The sequence below is a fragment of the Nothobranchius furzeri genome, chromosome 3 (assembly GCF_043380555.1).
Source record: "Nothobranchius furzeri strain GRZ-AD chromosome 3, NfurGRZ-RIMD1, whole genome shotgun sequence".
In the NCBI taxonomy this organism is placed as follows: domain Eukaryota; kingdom Metazoa; phylum Chordata; class Actinopteri; order Cyprinodontiformes; family Nothobranchiidae; genus Nothobranchius; species Nothobranchius furzeri.
The window spans coordinates 49,487,028-49,507,792 of NC_091743.1; the positions used below are offsets into that span (position 1 = coordinate 49,487,028).

Genomic DNA, 20,765 nt, shown 5'->3' on the forward strand with positions numbered 1-20,765 from the left:
GCATGGAGTTTGCATGTTCTCCCTGTGCATGCGTGGGTTCTCTCCGGGTACACCGGCTTCCTCCCACAGTCCAAAAACATGACTGTTAGGTTGATTGGTCTGTCTAAATTGTCCTTAGGTGTGAGTGTGTGTGCATGATTGTTTGTCCTGTGTGTCTCTGTTTTGCCCTGCGATGGACTGGCTCTCTGTCCAGGGTGTACCCCGCCTGATTGCCTATTGACCGCTGGAGATAGGCATCAGCCCCCCCCACGTGGACAAAGCGGGTACAGAAGATGGATGGATATATATATATATATATATATATATACATATGTGACCTGAAGTCATGTATATTTACATACATGTATATATATACATATATTGTGTGTATATATATTATGAATGAAGCCACTATCATCTCAAAAACGTTGAATAATAACAAAACACACAGACACAAACAAGGTGATATTGTTTAGAATACCCAGGTCTGAAGAAGAGAACACTGATAACGAGGTCCTTCACTCGTATTTTTAATACATTTGCAGTGGTCTGTAGCCGGACTGAATTCCTTGTAAGTCATACTCTGGGGAAACAAAGCTCCGGCGCACCTGTTTCAGCCAGAGAATTCAACCGGGAGAGAAAGTAGCTTCAGACTACAGGATTTAGTCTCATTTCCTGATTTTTGGACAGCTACCTCTGATTGGCTAACAGCATTGTGATTACCACTGAATCCATTCGCTCTGCAATGTTGATGTTTTATCGCCATAAATAACACAAGCCTGAAGGAGTTTTGCAGTGTGGTGGAGTTGCCAACGCTAACGGTTAGCTTTCACTAGTCGATCCGTGATCTAATTTTTAAATAAGTTCTCAAGTTACATTCGTCACTAGGGATGTAAGAAAAGACTGGTAAAACTAAAATAACACGATAGTTGCTGTCATGATGCTGAATCCATATTTAAAAGTGGGGCATCCATTTTGTTATTGAGAATTTACATGCAAACATATACTTCTTTTGTGATGCATTTCAAACTCCAACTGCTAGGTGGCAGCAGTTTTCACCACATTAATCCCGACGAACAAGATCTTGCAATAACACTTTAAAAGTCTTGAAAGCATCTGACCTGAGTTTTCAATTAAATTCTTAAACGTTGCAAACATCGTCTGGATTTTAGGATTAAGATACGACACATCGTCTCTCCTGTGTTGTGATGTATACCGTATCACCAGATTCTTGCCGACATACTCCCCCTTCTGATCACTGCTCATCAAGCCAACAGCACCGATCACTCAACGCCAACCAGGACCAGATTTTTATAACTAGAAAACATAAATCTAATATTCGGTTTGTGTGTGTTTATCCACACACATGCTGCTGCAGACCAGACAAAGAAAAACAGACTTTGGTGTGAAGAATGACCAAATGAATGAAATTATGAGGTGTGTGGTTCAGAAGAAGAGCAGAGGAGGAGGAGGGTACTCACAGCTGGCTGCATGAGGTATGACTGGTGGTGCATCCAGGACGGGCTGTGTACCTGCAGATCAACACACTGCATGAAGCTCATGCAGAAAATCTTGGAAAGATTTAAGATTTTCTACAGCAAACTTGCAGAAAAAAACAACAACTCAAGGATCAAAATCCTTTCTGTAGAGGTTATATAAGGTGAAGGATTCGGCACAGAAAACACATCCTTCATGTTCATGCAGACTGGAAAAGAAAAGCATGCGTGACCAAAAACTTGGTAATCTTTTATTTCATCATTAATTGGTCCCACCTGGTAGGAAGAGACAGGAGAATGCATGTAGGGCGAGAGGGAAGGCTGAGTGATCATTCGGTTTGGAGCCAGGCTGTAATGTGAGGAGTAGAAGCTGCTGAACAGACGGAGAAGAAGACGTGAGGACAGCCGCACCATCATCACAGCATCTTTCCTGTGTTCCTGTGCTGTCCAGCAGAGGGCAGCCTAACACCAGACTCTCAGCTGTTTGTCGTACTGTAGGGCTGGGGCTGTTTTCTGTCAGTCTGTGCATACCACTCACCCATTTTGTAAGGCTGTAGGGTCATACGCAAGCGTCATTCCTCCCTGGGAAAAAAAAAACTGGATTCAGAACAAGTGAGGTCATGCAGACACTGGTGGGGTGCAGAATGTTCTAAAAGAGCCAGCTAGTGCGCACGCAGAGAAAAAGAGCGGCAAAAGTTTTAATCTGACGAAAAGTTTTTGCTCTAATTTCCCTACAGGGAGGTTAACACCATGAACACGTTACCGTGTCTCCGTCCCGAGCCCAGGACCTTCCGTTCTGGAGGTACTTCCCCTGGCTCTGCCTCTTCTTCTGTCCACCGTCTGCAAACTTGCATAATAAGGGCTCTGTGGGTGCTGAAGAAGCAACGGATCAGACAAGACAAGCAGTCAGCGGGGCACAAAAGCACAACAACGCCGGGTTTCTGAACACATCCTTCCACGCACCGGGCACTCCTGGTGGAGTCTTGATGAATTTGCCGTTGAAATGCTGAATTATGGCTTCGCACTTCTCCGTGGACTCCATTCTAAGACACAGTCAGAGATGAGCTTCACTCTGTTTAATCCCTCCCATAAAGAGCTGCGCTCCTGTTCGGGACTAACCTGGCGAATCCGACACCCCGGCTGGTCCCGTTGGCATCTCGGAGGATGCGGGTGGAGATGACCTGTCCGAAGGACTTGAGCATGTTCTCCAGCTCCTGCTCGTCCATGGACATGGGCAGGTTGGAGATGTAGAGGTTGGTGGGGTCCTGCTCCTGTTGCTGCAATGGCAAGATCAGTTCTCACAAAACTTAGAAGAGCAGAAAGAAAATTGTCTGAACGTGTCTTTTTTTGTTTGTTTGTTTGAACTCTATCTTTGCTGATGCATGTGCAAATGGAAAATTCTTCTCCAATCTTTTTCACACAGCTAAAAACATTCTATCCAGGCAGCGATGCGACCCGTCTTTCCATCAACACCAGCCGCTGATTTTCGGAACATTCGTGTTTCGTCACGTTACATACCGTCCTGCAACAGGATCCCATTTGAAAAGTTATACCCAAAGCTACTTCCGGATGATTGATAAACTACAACTGCTGAATAATTCACTGTTCCATAAATGAAAGCACTACCACGGATGAGAAGTCACCCTTCATGGCACGGATTCAGTCGAATCGACAGATCTGGAATGTGAGGAGTGAATTAGGAGTGGTGATTACTCAGAGGCACATTTTGTGGCGTTAGCTTGAAAGCGAAACCTTGTGTGACTGCGCAGAAGCACACAGGAAGCCAGGCATGAAGTTTAAGAGTTCACAGAGCAACAGAAGCCTGGCAACCGGGAGAGAGGAGGCTGGACCAGAAAAGAGAGAGAGGGGAAGGGAAAGTAGAGGAAGAGGATGAAGCAAGGGGGGTGTAGTAGCGATACAGAATGGGACGTAGCCGATGTTTGGAAGACGAGAGAAAAGACAAAGAAAAAACTTCAGCTCATCAGGATATACATAATTTCACTCGTTTCCCGTCATCTCTTTAGTGTAACACAATAACCCTGTGAACCACAAATAATTATGTTTTTTTATTTCATGCAAACTCAAGTGGAAACAGCTCAAGTTGCAGCTAAAGTCTTTTGAACCAGAACAACAAAAACAGCAAACAGGAGAGGACACGCAAGCAGCCCACATGCTGGTAAATGTTGGCACGGCCGCTAAAGGCACAGCAGACACGGGGGGTTCAAAAATAAACAAATTCCTGGGAAGATGCAGATTGGTCGCCCCTGCTCAAAGCATCAAACCACCTGGAGATGCCACGGCCCGTTTTCTAACTCGGTTTTAGAAACATCTTTATAATTTTTACCCGGGAAAGCAGCTGGGATCAAACTAAACGAGGTTACACACAGCAGAACGCGCTGGAGTGCCGACGAGCTGCTCTGGGAGGCTCCTGGGCTGTGCCTGTGAAGGTGTGTCTCAGCTGACAGATTCGTCCGGTTGTGTGTCGTATGCGACGTCTGAGTTGGGGCTGGGAGGCATGGAGCCATCTATTTTTAACTTCACCATTGTTCTCTCGCCCCGACGCATGCAGCTCCTTGGGGCCCACGTCCGTACGTTCAGGGAGCGATCATGCTCTCAGGACACAGAGGTGTGGCTGGTCTCCATGGTGATGGTGTACACACAGGTTCGACTACACTTTAGACTCGTCCCTGACCTGAAGTAACACCCAGAGCAGCAGCGGTGTATATTTAGGTTTACATAGTCGTTATCAACACGTCTGACTGAGCACATGCCGCCGGGGCGAGTCGGGTTCTGGTGTCCGGTAGTAGAGAGCTGAGAGAGACAGGATCGTGTGGCTGGAGCCGGAGACCTTGGGTCTGGTTGCAGCGAGCCAGTTGGTGTCAGCTGGCTCTTTTACAGCCCTTCTGAGCTGAGGGACACCCTGGTGTTACATTGCAGTGGGTGTGTTTGGGTTTGGGACAGGGAGGTGGAGGAGGAGGCAGGCACACTGGGGTGGAGTGTATTAAGTGGTGGTGTCAGCCTCAGGCTTGGGCCCAGACAATGGACAATGCCAGTTCTTTGTGCCGGTCCCATTGATAGAGGGTGTAGTGGCACCCTCCCCAGGTTTCCCTCAATTGGGAGCATGAGAGCCAGTGGGATCAGCTTAATGGGCCGACAAGAGTTGCTTTGACTGCCGACACGTTAACAAGGAGCTGAGAAAAAGGGCTACAACTGGAGCAGGTTAGCAACATGCACGGGGCGTGGGCGAGGAGGACATGAAGCTAAAAGTGGCAGGCATAAAAGACAAGCGCCACTTTAATACTGCTCATAATAAGTCTGACTTATGACATAGTAAACTCCATCCCGTAAAGAAGAGCTCGTCTTGTACACTGCCAACGGGGTAAGAGCAGCACTAAACAGCTCGTCCTGCGCAGAATTAAAGTGGGTGAGTGTGAAGAGATGGACTTCAACTGTGAGCTGAGCAGGAAGCTCAATAAGAGGAAAACAGATGGAACCATCCGGTGAAATGAGGTTTGTGGCTTAAGTATAAAAGTAAGAAGAGTTCTTACTTTGGCCATCTGAGCCTGGACCCCGCTGGATTTTAGAGCTGTCACAGCTTTCTGAGCAGCTGCTGGACTGTCAAAGTCCACAAAGCCATACCCTGTAAAAAAAACAAAAACAAGAGTCAAAATGTTAAATACGCCAACATAAAACAGACATAGCTGTAGTTCCAGTCCCTTAATGAGGTCATTTGATTGATTTTGGATGTGTTGAGTAGTCAGTATCTTACCTGCAGCAGTCAGAATGATCTTAGTTGGGAGAATCAGTGAGAAATTTGAATAGAGGTGTCACAGATAGTGATATGGGGCAATTTAGGAGCAGATTTCAAACATCTAAATTTAATGTCATTACTGGGCAGGTGAAGAAACTTTTACACATTTTTTTCCCCCTTTAGGTGGATTTTAATGCTGATTTCTCAACAAAAGCCGCAAGGCTGAATGAGTTATTGGGTCGCACTAATGATCTGCTCCAAAAGTAACAAATAGTAAAAATTTTATGTGAAACATGATGAAATATATGAGGTGGTAGTCAACAACAGTCAATCTAGCTGTTAGCATTAGCATTAGCAGAACTCCCTCCTGACTATTCAAGCAGGTATGTTGTCTCCTGTTTTACTGCATAGTATCATTCATATTATCAAATCATCTTTACATTTTTACACATACTAATGTCTGCACCCGAGAAATGAAGGAACACCATTGGAATTCTGTGTACGTCTTGTATGTATGGCAGTTCTGACAAAACTGAATTGAACTGAAAAATTCTGGCATGATATCTGAAAGAGGTGGAAACAAAGTAACCAAACGTTTTGTCTCACAGATTTGGGGAAAAACATCAAAAATATATGAATTTGCATTAATTTGGTCAAAACTGAAAACAAACGGTTATCCCTGTGCAGATTTTATTGCTGTAATTAAAAAGTCTTAAAGGAGTGGATTACTCGTTTAATCAATACATTTGCAGTGGCCTCTAGAAGGAATGAATGCCTTGCAGGCAGAACTCAGGGCACAAAAAGCCCACAAACCTCTGGCTCAGTGGGACCAAGTCTGTGACATCACAGCTGAGCTTCAGACAACCAAATCTGGAGTCTTGTTCCTGATATTTGGACATCTCTCCCCGGATTGATAACAGCAACACGACTCTACCACCGACTTGCAACGCTGATGCTTTATCTCCACAGATAACACAAGCCTCGAGGAGTTCTGCTGTGTGGCGGAGTTGCTAATGCTAACGGTTAGCTTAAACTAGCCGAGACTTTCGCTGCTGATTCCCGGATGTTAAAACAACAGCCTTCCCTGTTGTGAGTCAAGATGGGTGAGTCTATGAATGCAAATTCACAGTATGACGTAGATCTGTGAGGATTTTCAAATCCTAGAGTTTCACCGTCTATTTTCTTTCAGAAGCTAATGCAGGAGATAGGAGGTGGAGACCATTTTCATGTTCAGCCTGCATGATGAACTCAGACTTACTGATTTGAGTCAGAAAAAAAAAGATTTTCAGTCAACTAGATCTTTAATTATTTCTTGAGCTGTTTGCTATTTTTGCAGAGACTTCCGAACTGTTGAATTATTAAAATACACCAATATGAAGAATTAATGCAGCAATCATAGTGGTAGGTGGTTGTTTCCCTGCACGTGGTAGTGACATGTTGTCAGTTTCCTTATCATCAATGAGTAAGTGCAGGAAGTGGTGATAAAGCTGAATCCACCTTAAGAAAATGGTTAGGTTTTAAGCAAAACCTGCAGATCGGATTTCACACAAATAATCCAACGCGTGCATTCTGAGCCAGATAAGGGTTCCTGTGACTCTGTGACTATTTGGAGTGAATGCTAGTCTTGAATGTATTATTGTCTGTTCAAAATTCCTTCAATTTAGAGCTTAAATACATTTACACATGTTGTATGAGATACCAGCTTTAGTAAAAGTCCAACATTAGGAGAAAAATAAATGACAAACTCTTAATTTAACGAACAGATCGATGGTCGAGCGTGCTTCACCTTTACATTTGTTGGTGGTTTTGTCCAAGATGGCCTTGGTGGACACGATTTTGCCGTACCTTTAAAACACACAAAGACAGGATGAATGACACCTGGGAAGACCACAGGACAAAGACAGGAATCTGCTCCTACCACATGCATACCAGCATCTCCGCAATTCCTCAGGGTGTCAGACAGCAGGTGTTAACGTGAACACACACACACTGCTCTTGCTGTGTGCCATATGACTCATTAATGTGATGATAAAAGGCTACAGAGAAACTCCTTGTCTGCCTGCCTACACCCTTTCCGCTCCCTGTCCGCCCCGGGAGGCCGTACAGTAACTCAGCTCCTCTGTGTTGTCCCTGACGGACAGGAGACAGCACCTCGGGGCCAAAAACTACTTATTCCAAGCCCGTCTTCACCTCACAAACACACACGAGACAATGAACAAACACCTCTCCTCTGAAAGCAGCTCTGCTTTTGAGTATTTTTGGCTTTAATGATGATTCAAAGTCATTTAGTCTGCTCTCAATCCATCTTTAAAGCAACAAAACATGCCATCCCAGTCTTTTGTTTCACTCTGGTGGAATCAATTGCTGCATTAATGCTGTCTCATGAATATTCATGGTAGAAAATGAGCTTAAATGCAGTAAAGTGATTGCATTCATGTGGCAGGACCATGGACGAAGGAGCATCAGCACCACAGCAGGAGAGACCTGTTCTAGTCTGGTGGTTTCAGCCGGGGAGGAAGGCCTGTCTTCCTGTGTTTGGGCGACATGGCGTCTGGGTGGAATGTTCACTGAAACCTGATGCTTCTCCCCTCCAGTTTGCTTTCCTCCCCTCTACCAACCTCTCTGTTTTTTCCACCCTCACATCACAGGGAGCTGCTGGGTCCTACACACCCGCTTGCATATTAGGGGCAGGGGGGGGGGGACAATAAACCAGGACACTTATCAGACTCAGTGGTTGAGATAAATCATGAAAAACTCAGAGCGACTGATCATAATCAAAAATAATCAAATAATACAAGTATTAACCCACAGATTTGTAATTAAAGGCTTAGTAAAATAATTCAAGCTTAATAACAGAGAAATACATCAACAAAACAGGCCTTTATGCACAATATTAATATCAGTATTGACCAATGTTAGTCTTTTTTTAACCTACTGATATCGGTCCAATACGTAGAACTGGGCTGATATTAAAGAAAAAAGGCTTTTGTGAAATAATTGCTAATACACCGGGGTACCAACACTTTTGTTGCTTAGTGAGCTACATCTATGAGCAGTTTAAGGAGGAAAGTCGCTGTTGTAGTTTTTATATAAATATTAATAAGACCTAGTTCACACTACAAGATAATTATGCCAATTTTATACCTGATTCTCCACTTTCGACAAACTTACGGATGCCCCTGATTACGCTAATGATAATCTAATACAGGGATGCTCTGTTCCAATCATGCAATATTCAAAGGTTCTGAAATTAGCTGGGAAAAAAAATCAAATAACCTAAAAAAACAACAAGCATGAACCTTTCGATTATCCTGAGAAAATGAGTTAACGTAGCCAAACCAAACCTTTAAAAGACCTTCAGAAGGTCTGATGGACTATTGCTCATGACCACATTAAAGATTGTAAAAAATGGGTGTTTTAAAGCTAAAAGATTAAGTGGGTGACACATGTGAAACATTTGCACAGAACAATATCTAATCTTAAAAACGAAGGGTTCAAATACAGATTAGTTAGACGCATATTGGAAAAATGGATTTTGTGGCTCATTAAACTTTTTCAGAGGCAATCTCATTAAGTAATATAACAGTTACAGAAAAAGTGTTACAAGTATCCACTTTTTGGAGCTTTTTACCACGTAATATTGTTGTTTCTTCAAATACCCCCAAACCCGCTTTTGGCTGCATTCATGCATTTTCCTGTTTCAGCTGCCAATTTTTTATTTTATTTTGAAATTCCTGAAACAGCCTAATGTATAAGTTGTACGAAACTCTATCTTCCTGCTCCCAACATCAGAACCTGCTTCTACCCTGGAAGCTTGTCTCTGGTCTGAAACCTGTCTCCCGTGGCCAGTTTAGGATATGTGGTATAGGTGACTATTAGGGATGCACCGATACTGATACTGATATCGGTAATTGGTATCGGCGAGTACTCAGATCCAAGTATCGGTATTGTATAGATTTGGAAAAAAAGTTGTGTCGTTGCATCCCTAGCGACTATAGTTGTGTAACAGACTTGGTAATCTATTGGTAAGTGTGCTGGGCTGACATGTAGTTTTAGCACAGGTTCATTTCCCGGTCTCAGCAGTTACTTTTTTCTTTCTTTTTAGCAACAATTGCCAGTATTGTGTTTTCAAACCTTTTTTAGTAAACTGTTTAAAATATGAGGAATATTCAGTTTTTTTTTTTTACTTTCTTTGTTTTTGTAGCCAGTGTGAGTCCATGTGAGGTGAGCAGAGAAGATCAACTAAAATGCTGCTTGGAAATGACCAAATCCAAAGATGTTTAGAGACACAAAATATTTTGCAGAAATTATCAATAAAACTAAAATATAAAATGATATAACCTGCTTCAGCTGGCTAAATTAACCCTTTGATGCATGAATTATGAAATCTTCAACCCTGATTTATTTAACAATTTTTTTCATTCATCTTTAGGTGTGGATGAAACAAATTTCAACAAAAAATTTTTGAAACATTTAATAATTTACAAATAAGTTACTATATGTCCACCTCAGTCCACATGGAAGGGCTCAAATGCAATAAAGTCTTCAACAGCTTAATAGCAAAAAATAATAATACTAATAACAATTTTGAGTACCTGTCCACTGTAGTGATAATTATGCATCAAAGGCTTAATTTCTGCTCACATCATCGGGATCCAAACCCACGTCAGCACACGGCCAAGTTGAGATGCCACAGGACTACCATAGCCAATACCGTAACCAACTTCCCTAAGATGCTGTGGTAGGCACCTTTTGTTGGAGCGGGCGTGGGTGGAGTTTCACTGAAACAAAGTCTTTTATGTCTGGGAAGAAATTCAGGCTGATGAAAATAACTCGTATTTAAGAGAAATGACATCACAATAGTGTCAATGGTAATAGTTCCTCATATACTGTGCTAACTTTGCTCTCAAAGGTTTAAATAGGATGATATGGAACCGTTTAGTCTAAACCTGTAAAATACAAACAGGTGCCTAGATTCAAAACTAGAGATTTTTTTTGGTACAGGGATTTTCTTCAACTTAAAAACCTCTATTGGCCAAATGTATTTATTTTGCATCTGTTCTGTTTTCCTCATAAATTCTTTTTAACGTCTGACTCAGCAAAAGCTGGAATAGACTACAGCACTTTCCCAGTTCTGAACAGGCAAACAGATGGATGATTTTCCTAAAATTTCAGTGGTTGTCACATGAATAATTCCCACTCTGCATCTAAAGCACGTGTTTCATGCATTTCTCTAACTTTCATAGCTACGTGCCTTGGTTGGTTAAAAAAGTGAAACTGATCCTTAATTTGATGAGTAATCTGTCAAAGGAAATTCATTGTTGTTTTGTTCTTTTTCAAGCAAAAGCACCAGGACAGTGTAAAGGTCAACAGGCGGTGAAACCCACGCTATCCGCCCCGCTGCAGCACAACACCAGTCCACCACCACACAGAGGCAAAAGGACTTAAAAGACAACTCTAAGCCTTATTTGGGCATTTGACATTCTTTCCCATCAGGCCATGCAACCTTATTCCCACTCATTTAAGCTCCCTTCTTGATGTTAGCCCTCCGAATTTCACCTAAAGCCCCAGTCCCTCTCCTCACAAAGACGTTTCTGTAAGCCTACCACTTTAACATTAAAGTCCCCCGATTCACGTTCCAACCACCGACTTTAAACGGTCTTTGATTGTTTTTTATTACTATTTTTTTATGATGATACGCATGTGCATTTAATATTTCTGAGAGAAATCTGCAGCTCAAATCAGAAAAATTAATGACGAAGATTTGGGAATGAGCTCTCCTTCTCCATGATGTTTGATGTGATTTAACCCTGGAAATGGAAATGCACGACTAAAGTTCACCAATCCTCTCCATGACGTCGAGTTCAGCCATGACCTGTGGCTGCCCAAACCAGTTTGGCTGCCTCATATCCAATGTTATCTTCATGAGTGTTTGTAAGGTTGAACACACACTAGGTTGTGTGTGTGTGTGTGTGTGTGTGTGTGTGTGTGTGTGTGTTAGCTTTCTGCCCCACAAGAGGATGGTATGATGATAACAAAAATAGGCAGGATGTTGTACCCTTCTTTGAGTCCTCTTCATGACCTTCTGCTTTTGATCAGATTTCTTACATCTCCTTCTGAGTCTTCACAATTTTGTGTACAATTTGTGTTTTTATTTGATTGTGAACAATCAATCAAACTGACTGATTCCGTTAATCCCATTCCTGCCTAAACAACCCTTGAAAGGAACTTAAAAGAGTCTGGAAATGGCCTCAGACAATTTAATCTCATGTGTCCAACAGATGAAGACAATATCTCTGGACAGCGCACATGTTTCTGTTCACAATAGGTTTCTGCAAAACTCTTTTTCTCATTTAGTATCAAAGTCAAGTCTTGTTCCCGCTTAACGTGGATGGGAATGAAACAATAGCTTCAGCCAGCCTGAGATCTCACTGATCAGGACATAAACAACGACAGGGAGTTGAGTTACTTTGATCTAGAGAAACACCAAATGCATTTAAACTCAAGTGTGAAATGTCTTGCATTTTGAAAATCCTCTCAAAATCTAATACAGCCATCTTTTAGTCACAGTTATATGCAGGCGTACTTCTAATTCTGCGTCAAAACGCCTAAACACAATTTCCAAAGTATGAAGAAATTCATTATCGTTGTAGCGTGATGAATTGTCCATCTTTGACCTAAAAGGCCCTGCTCTATTTGCTCTGCCCAAGCAAAACCATAAGTTTCTGACACAAGCCTAAGATATGGGCCAAGGCCACTCATGCTCTGTGCTCTTATCTACACTGTTGCTTCTCCGGACAGCACAAGAAAGAAGAAAGAAGACAGAACTCTTTCTCTTTAAATAATAATCAAATAACTACGTTAGTCCAAATAATCATGTGAAGCTCACTGTTCAATCAATCTGTGAAATGAGAATATTAATTACTTGATATTATAATCCTATGATAGTATTTTAATAAGTAATATAACTTTAAATATTTACACTAGACTGATCACACTTAATGCTAAAAAGTCACATGACACATTTCCTTATTCTGATCCAATCAGGACCTTCCAGATCTGACGCGAGGCGTGGTTTTGTTGGCGCTTGTTAAATCCACTTTTGTTGTCTAATTCTGATTTGACAGTGAATCAAAACATCCAAATTATAAAACTATGTCCCACGTCATCTTAACTCCAGTTCCAAGCATTCTAGAGAAGTTATCGGAGTGGCCAATCCGTAACTTTCCTCTTAAAGCCGAAAGAACCTAACGACAAGCTGGATTAAATCTGTTGCATGTTCCACCTGCTGCAACGGTTCCTTCAGAATAAAAGCTGAACCATCACGACCTTTCAGGGTCTCGCTGATGCCAATAAACTGTCGTGACCTGGGAGTATCTCAAGACTGGAAGGGTCGGCAACCGCTGCATATCTACAGGCGTCGGTTCCAAGAGGGTCCAAGCTGGACCCCCGACATTCCGGATTTAAACAGGGACTTCCGTTGGGGTACGTAGACCGACAGATGGTGTCTCAATGTGTGTTATAATCTCCAAACCAAAGCTTAGAGCGAAACACCCTTTCACTCCCACTCAGAACTAATAATGTCTCCGGATTTGCTGGTTCTAAACATATTTCACACACACACCATCCTCAGTCTTACGCCACCTTAGTTACATCATACACATAGTGTTTAGAGTTAGTCTTGTTCAAATTGTTTAGAAATAATTTTTTTTACTTTTTAAACCTGACTCTCTCTCTTTCTTGGAGTTAATACGAAGTGTTATCTAATCCCTGCATTAAAAAGATCTGATCTTCTGCTTAAAGTAATATTCAAAGACCCATCAAATTGATTTCATATTTCCTATGGAATCTCACATTTTATGGGTCATTACTTAAGATGTAACTAACGAATCGTTACATCTGAAAGGTTCATAATTGTTCACAAGTCAAGACCGTGGTAGAAAACGGATGTTTGATCCAAAGCCTCGAGAAATAGTTCACCATAAGTGTGAGCTTTGAGGCGGATCCAGAATTTTTCTGAGTCTTGGGCCATCAAGGGGCCACAATATTTATGCTAAATTTCCACCACCGGGTCTGGTGCAGAGCGTGTCACCATCAGCAGTGTGTACCAGCACGCCTCTGCTATTTTCAGGCGGGCGTTTCTATCGCAGTTTGGCCTTTCATGTCGGTAGGCAGGGTTGAATGAACTGTCATGGGAAAAGTTGTGTAACTACTTTGTATTTTTGTGCTGCAATAAATGGTCTGCAGAGCTAAAGACAAAAATGGAATGCTTATCAACAGACTCCACAAGTGCGGTCGCGGAGTCCAGCCCTGCCTCGCTGCCTTGGTTTGCCAGTCTGTGGCTGTAAGCAGCACCCAGTGCATCGTAGCACCTCCGAGTATTTCTCTCATTTCCACTCCAAAAAGAAAATCCACTCCGGCTGTTTCTATCCTTAACTTTTTCACATTGGGCTTTAATTTCTTCAGCTTGGTCCGACACGTTCCAACGTTCGCTAGAATCCTTCGGTTGCCATCCACTGAGAAAAAAAACTTGCATTCCTTACCAATCTCTCTAGTTTCTCCCGAGAGGACTCTACGGAGCTCCAAAGATGACAAAACCTGCTGCTACATGCTGGCATTTTCTCATATTCATGAACAGCTAACGATTATACAAACAACGGAACTCCGATGTTTGCTGGTTACAAGTAGTGAGGTATTTCTGTCCCCTAATCAGTAGACTGTGTTGTTGCTCCGCCCTAAGCATACCGCTCCAGAAATTTCTGGAACTACAACAGAAGGGGTCCAAAAAAGTCCCGGTCCTGGTTGGTTGTCTGGTTGGTTAGTGAGCCGGTCTTCCCCGTTCCATACCAAAACGGTTGGTGGGAGGGAGGCTTTATAAAGAGGCAAAGTAATAACCTAACATCGTTGCACAGGATTTCACACTGGAAATTCTTATTTGACTCATTTGGACTTGGAATTGCATCCACCTATAACCTGATCATCAAGCAAAGGAAAAATGAGTGACAGGACAGGAGCATTTCAGGGGGTCAATCAGATGTCAGCAGGGGCCCATGCCTCTTTGGCCCCATCCGTAGAACCACCAGTGCAATTAAGTTTTGTGTTTGTAGTTAATTAGCGCCCTGTCCTGGATGTACCCTGCCTTTTATCGTTTGCCGGGACAGTCTCCTGACCCCGTGACCCCCATTAGAACCAAGCAGTTACATGAAACAGATTAATGGACCATTATGAGAAAAACTAACTCTAAAGTAACATATCCATATGCAAATTTTGAGGCTGCAGATTCCATACCACATTATCTCAACACTGCTGTCCAACTGCACCACCTTAGTGCTTCCTATCTGGTCTACATCATGCAAAACAGAGCAATGGAGGGACTGGTGACCACCAAGCTTTCGACTAGAACAGATAAAAAACTTTCTACGACCTAAACTACAAACACTCAAGCTGCTTCAAAATGCTTCTTTTTAACTTATTTCATGTCACTCACGGTTGGCAGAGCTTCACCAGGTCTTGATCTGTGGTTCCTGGATGGAGGCCGCGGATGTACAGATTCGTTTTACTCAGTTGTTCCCCACCTCCACCGCTGCTGTTGCTAGTACTGATGGTGTTGGGACTGGGGGGCGCCATCTGGTGGCCGGAGGACACATAGGCCTGCTGTATGAAGAAAAGAAACAAATAGATAATAAAATATTTAAAGCCCACGTACAACAAACAAGAAAATAAACAATTAAATAAACGTCACAGGACATGGTGGGTTTTCTTGAGAGCTCTTTATTTACATGTGAGGAGATAAAGTAATCATCCATCCATCCATCCATCCATTTTCATCCGCTTATCCGGAGTCGAGTCGTGGGGGTAGTAGCCTAAGGTGAAAGGCCGAGACTTCCCTCTCCCCAGCCACTTGGGCCAGCTCCTCCGGGGGAATTCCAAGGCGTTTCCTGGCCAGGTGAGAGACACAGTCCCTCCACCGTGTCCTGGGTCTACCTTTAGGTCTCCTCCCGGTTGGACGTGCCCGGAAAACCTCACCAGGGAGGCATCCAGGAGGCATCCTGACCAGATGCCCGAGCCACCTCAACTGGCTCCTCTCAATGTGGAGGAGCAGCGGGTCTACTCCGAGCCCCTCCCGAATGACCGAGCTTCTCACCCTATCTCTAAGGGAGAGCCTAGCCACTCCTCGGAGAAAACTCATTTCGGCCGCTTGTATCCCCGATCTCGTTCTTTCGGTCACTACCCAAAGCTCATGACCATAGGTGAGGGTAGGAACATACCGTAAATCCTCTAATACAGGCCGGTATTCAATTAAAGGCCGGGTCTCCAATTTTGGCCGGTGTCAGAGTCAGCGGAGGTAAATAATGGCCGGTCTCTTATTGTGGCCGGATGGAATGTGGTAACAAGCAAGTACAAGCGTCCCAGCGGCAGGGTTATAGTCCCTAAATCAACCAGCAGGGGGCAGTAGGGGTTCACGCAGACATTTATTAGGCTTTTTCTTCAAGCTTTATAACGCTTCAGACACGATCCTCTATCACGCTCCTACCACACAGAGTCACGGTGTCAGTTAACCATGCTAATTCAACCCGCTCCACAGAACACACATCACCTTCCCTGTGGCTTACATAACACTCACACAACACGCAAATCAGCACATAGGAACTAGCAGAACGATAGGAAACACATATAACACAATACCCAGAATGCACCTGGCTTACAACCCCAGCCAGGTCATTACACTATCAAGTTCAAAGAGAACGTGCTGATTATGCTGCAGAACACTATGGGGAGCAGCAGTAGGGGGTGTATGAACTACAGTAATCCCTCGTTTATCGCGGTAGATGCGTTCCAGACCTGGCCGCGATAGGTGAAAATCCGCGAAGTAGGGACTCCCAGCATGCCCCTCGCGGGGATTCCCTCCACGTCGCATCTACGTCACAAACCGCGGCTATAAACGGAAGTCGCCTTTACAGCTCAGTCATCGTTTCTTCAGATTCATGATCAGAGTTTCCAACCTACCGATCAATCCAACGAACTATCAGCTCATAGTAAGTTATCTTACTTACTTCTGGAAAGCCCGGCATTTCTGTGTCACTTCGTTGACGCTCGAACGCTCGGGGGTTTCCTAGAGCAGCCGGCGTTTCACCGACGCTCTCACTTCCGCGTCTGTGAAACCACGCTCCCTATTGAATTATCGTATGATCACATTCTCTGTGATCAGCAATGCGCTGTGCCAGACCGTAGGTACTGACACGCGATCGTTCATGTCGGTTCAATTCCTTTAATGTTTTCTGTCTTTTATTTGCGCCTGATGCATTTCGCTGCATGCTGTGGAGCGGGGCGGTGCGCGCATCAACTTGTCCTCCAACGCACTGATCACTGATACGGCCGCCAAACAGCGAGCGCTCCGCTGTTTTTGCGGTCGGTAGATATTTTAGAACTGCAGTTCAAAGGTAACTCATGAGGTGAATATATATGAACCCAGGCAGCAGTTTTTCTTTAGGATTGAGAGGAGATGCAGGAAGATAATAAACAGACAGGACAGAAAAATAGTCAAATAAAAACAAGTTAGTTTTTGTACCTGCTGTTGCAACAAACAGACACCACTGAAGGTCATCAGAAGTGAGGAACAGAAAATGAAATAATTATTTTAATGTTTAGAGCAGCAGGAACTCCGAGAGGCTGCAGGCACATCAGTGAGTTTGCGGCTGCTGCGCAGGGGGAGGGGGGAGAGGGCTGAAGCAGAAACTACCGTTGTTAAAAGAAATGTGTTTAACTTTGAAAATGTGGGCACAATTTTAATTGTCAAAAACTCCAGCAAACCATTAGTTCATTTTGCTCAAATAGAAATAGAGGCCTGCCTCTAATACTGGCCCTCCTTCCAATAAAGGCCTGGAGCTTGATGAGCTTGAGTCAAATACAGGCCCGGGCCTGTATTAGAGGATTTACGGTAGATCGCCTGGTAAATCGAGGGGGGGGGGGGGGCAGTTCCTCCCAACCACACCTCTCCAGGTCTCACTGTCGTTGCCCACATAAGCGTTAAAGTCCCCCAGCAGAACGAGGGAGTCACCGGAAGGAGCGCTTTCCAGCACCCGCTCCAAGGTCTCCAAAAAGGGTGGATAGTCTGAAATGTAGTTTGGTGCATAAGCACAGACCACAGTCAGAACCCGTCTGCTACCCTCTCATTCACTGAGGTAAACCCCAACGTGCAGGCACCAAGATGGGGGGCATCTAGTATGCCAACCCCTGCTCGGCGCCTCTCAGTGGGAGCAACTCCAGAGTGGTAGAAAGTCCAACCCCTCTCAAGGAAACTGGTTCCAGAGCCAGAGCTATGAGCTGAGGTGAGTGCGACTATATCTAGTCGGAACCTCTCTACCTCACACACCAACTCAGGCTCCTTCCCCACCAGAGAGGTGACATTCCATGTGCCAAGAGCCAGCCTCTGTAGCCAAGGATCAGACCGCCAAGGTCCCCGCCCTCGACTACCACCCGTCACACACTGTACCCGACCCCTTTGGCCCCTCCCTCGAGTGGTGAGCCCATGGTAAGGGGGACCCACGTTTCCTCTTCGGGCTGTGCCCGGCAGGGCTCCATGGGTGAAAGCCCGGCCACCAGGCGCTCGCCAACGTGCCCCACCTCCAGGCCTGGCTCCAGAGGGGGGCCTCGGTGACCCACGTCTGGGCGAGGGAACACGGTTTCATTTATATAATTCATCATAAGAGGTCTTCGGGCTGCTCTTTGTCTGATCCCTCACCTAGGACCTGTTTGCCATGGGTGACCCTACCAGAGGCAGAAAGCCTCAGACAACTTAGCTCCTAGGATCACTGAGACACTCAAACCCCTCCACCACCGTAAGGTGGCAGCCCAGGGAGTGTAATCCTACATCAGATAATTATGTGGGAGCTGTGAAAATTGATATCACTCAGCCCTCATGTCAACACTCCGTAATACAATGTTCTGAAGGGAATGTGGGGCCTCTTGGCTGAATACTCATCACAGGGAAAATGGGCCTCTTATGCTTATACAATGCTGGGTAATCTTTTTTTTTTACTTGTGGTACAAAGTCCACAATTTAAAGTTCTCAAACAAACGTTTATTGAATCCCGTTTTGAGAAGATAAATGACAAACTGTAAGCTAAAAAGCATTGATCTTCTTACAAAAATCTAATATGACTCAATACCATCTAAAACTAACAGACTAGATCCACAGCATAATACAAACAGCATTAGGCTCAACTCACAAGACAAACAGAGTAGCATTCAGTTTCAATTTAAGAGCAGGAATCCTTGTTTTCACAAAGATACTGCACTGCTCTGCCACAACTCTGCCCTTAGACTAAAAAAGTTAAACATTCTTTCTTGCTCTGCTTCCACTCAAAGCTGTCTGCTCTCAGATTTAATGTTGTTCATACCAAATGCTCTGCACTTCTAATCGACTCCCTCTCCATGCACTCAGACTTCTTCTAAGAGCTTTTAAATCAAACGCTCTCGGGTTGTTCTTCTGCTTGCGCCTGTCTTGTTTGTTACAACCCTGTTCAACCTCCAGCCAATAGAATCATGGCGTGTGTGACTGTGACGTCCGTAGTTGTCACCGCCTTCCTGTGGATGTGCTCGTTTAGCTGAACAAACTTTACTCCCGGTGACGACTGATTTACAGGACTCAGCTCCACAACGTGCCCAGCAGCACAAAATGATATGCTTCATCACTGAAAGTTTATGCTAAAAAAACACCAAGATTCTGACGTCAGTAAATAACCGCTACTAGATATGAGCTATGTGAGCTAAGCGATACCCCACTTCACACCTACTCACCAACTCAGCTCTGTGACTACCTTCCTTGCTAGTTTAAAGGAGAAACAGCAGCACGCTATTGGCTCAGTTGCTGCACCCATCATTCTGAGATGGAAATAAGGTATTTCAGACAGAGGTTTGTCTAATGGGATCTAGAACGGAGGGGAATGAAACCGGGATTAGGGAGTATTAAGACAATAAGGTATACCAAAATGTGTGAAAAATAGTGAGATTTCAATATAGCTCTAAGTTGTGAATTTAATCACAATGAACATGAAAAGTATTAAAGTAACACTAAATAGTTTTTGAAGCTTTAAGATAGAGCACATATGTCAGACACAAGGCCCGCGGGCCGCATCTGGCGCATTTTTATGTGGCCCGCGAGATAAATATCAAAAATATATTAAAACTGGCCCGCCGGCCGATTTTACCGCAAATACTTCAACTCCCATGATGCTTTGCAGCGTCAGCTCGGAGCCGACGCGCCTCCTCCTTTGTGTTTTTTCCAGCGCCTGCTACCGGTGTCTGCAGCTCCGCTGTCGACAAACTAAACACTCCTCTCACTCAGCGCCGAGTTCACTCAGCTATTTTCTGACGTTGAAGCCCAGAAACGGAGATTCTAGCCGCTTAGTAATGTGTTCACGACTGAAAGAGAAAGTTTTCTAACTAACGTCCAGACAGAGCTGATATAACAGAGCGAACAGCGACACGCTCAAACCAGCACGACTCTGTGGCTGCTGTCGTTGTTATTCGTCCCCGACACACAACAACGTGGTCAAGCTGCTCAGACATGTTCAGCAGCACAAACCTATGTGAGCACCTGTTGTCATCTAATGTTGTCATTATTATGATGAAGATGAACAAAACAACAGGAGTCTCCTCCTCAGCTCAGATCAAACCCATGATGCAGGTATCTGGTTGGAACAGGTGAGCATCACAGTAAACCAGTGGAGCAAACTGAGCTTTAAATATGCTGGTTTTATGCTCGTTTTCTGCTCCAGAACATGAAAGTTAACAGGTGAGATGTTGCATTTTCATTTAAGATAAAATGATATGTTTATTTTGTTGTTGGCCCGTGAGAAAAGATTTAACCTACAGTAAACAGGAAGTGGAAAGGCTGCAGATAGATGAATAGAATAGAAAATCCCTTTATTGTTCCTCAGTGGGGAAAGCTAGACGTCACAGCAGCGATGACACTTATTACAGGAGAAAAACAGGAGAATAAAAAATAAGAAAAATGAATAAACCAGAAAACATAAATCCTGAATAGATTTAAAAAATGCTGATTATACCACAAGTAATGAATACCACTGATGCCTTTTATTTAAAACTGACTTGCTCGTGTGTAATTTGGTTATTCCACATTCAGTGTTAACGCCGGGGACACACCGGCCGCGGAAGCGCCGCGAAGCGCCGAGAAGCGAATCGCTCACGAAATTCGGCCGCTGCTCGCCGCTCCTCAGTTCAGATCAGACGCGCCCCAGTCGAGGCGCGCCTCGGCTCAGCTGTAGTTTTTCTTTTAAAACACTTGGTGTCCTCCATTTCCTCTCTGCCTTTTCTCAGCTATTTTCCTCTACGTGTGTGCGCGCGCGCATGTGCGTGCGTGTGTGTGTGTGTGTGTGTGTGTGTGTGTGTGTGTGTGTGTGTGTGTGTGTGTGAGTGTGTGTGTGTGTGTGTGTGTGTGTGTGTGTGTGTGTGTGTGTGTGAACCTATGGTATGAGTTGTTTCTGCCAGATGAATCTCTTGGAACCCGCTCCAAT

At 44.1% G+C, this 20,765-nt stretch overlaps 1 protein-coding gene across 3 annotated transcripts in view; it reads right to left on the bottom strand.

Moving 5' to 3' along the window:
* LOC107385636 (RNA-binding motif, single-stranded-interacting protein 2) overlaps nucleotides 1-20,765 on the bottom strand; it is a 57,933-nt gene that overhangs the window by 9,226 nt on the left and 27,942 nt on the right. The window contains exons 1-10 of one of the 3 annotated variants that reach the window (XM_070549270.1): nucleotides 18,627-19,326; nucleotides 14,714-14,880; nucleotides 7,013-7,071; nucleotides 5,024-5,115; nucleotides 2,595-2,752; nucleotides 2,439-2,518; nucleotides 2,239-2,348; nucleotides 2,014-2,057; nucleotides 1,752-1,848; nucleotides 1,461-1,511 (exon numbers count right to left, since the gene is read on the bottom strand). In XM_070549270.1, coding sequence (XP_070405371.1) covers nucleotides 1,461-1,511; nucleotides 1,752-1,848; nucleotides 2,014-2,057; nucleotides 2,239-2,348; nucleotides 2,439-2,518; nucleotides 2,595-2,752; nucleotides 5,024-5,115; nucleotides 7,013-7,071; nucleotides 14,714-14,880; nucleotides 18,627-18,662 — 894 coding nt within the window. In that variant the 5' untranslated portion in view covers nucleotides 18,663-19,326. Of the gene's footprint in view, nucleotides 1-1,460; nucleotides 1,512-1,751; nucleotides 1,849-2,013; nucleotides 2,058-2,238; nucleotides 2,349-2,438; nucleotides 2,519-2,594; nucleotides 2,753-5,023; nucleotides 5,116-7,012; nucleotides 7,072-14,713; nucleotides 14,881-18,626; nucleotides 19,327-20,765 lie in introns of those variants that run through there. The other 2 variants (XM_070549269.1, XM_015959642.3) reach the window with 2 other exon arrangements.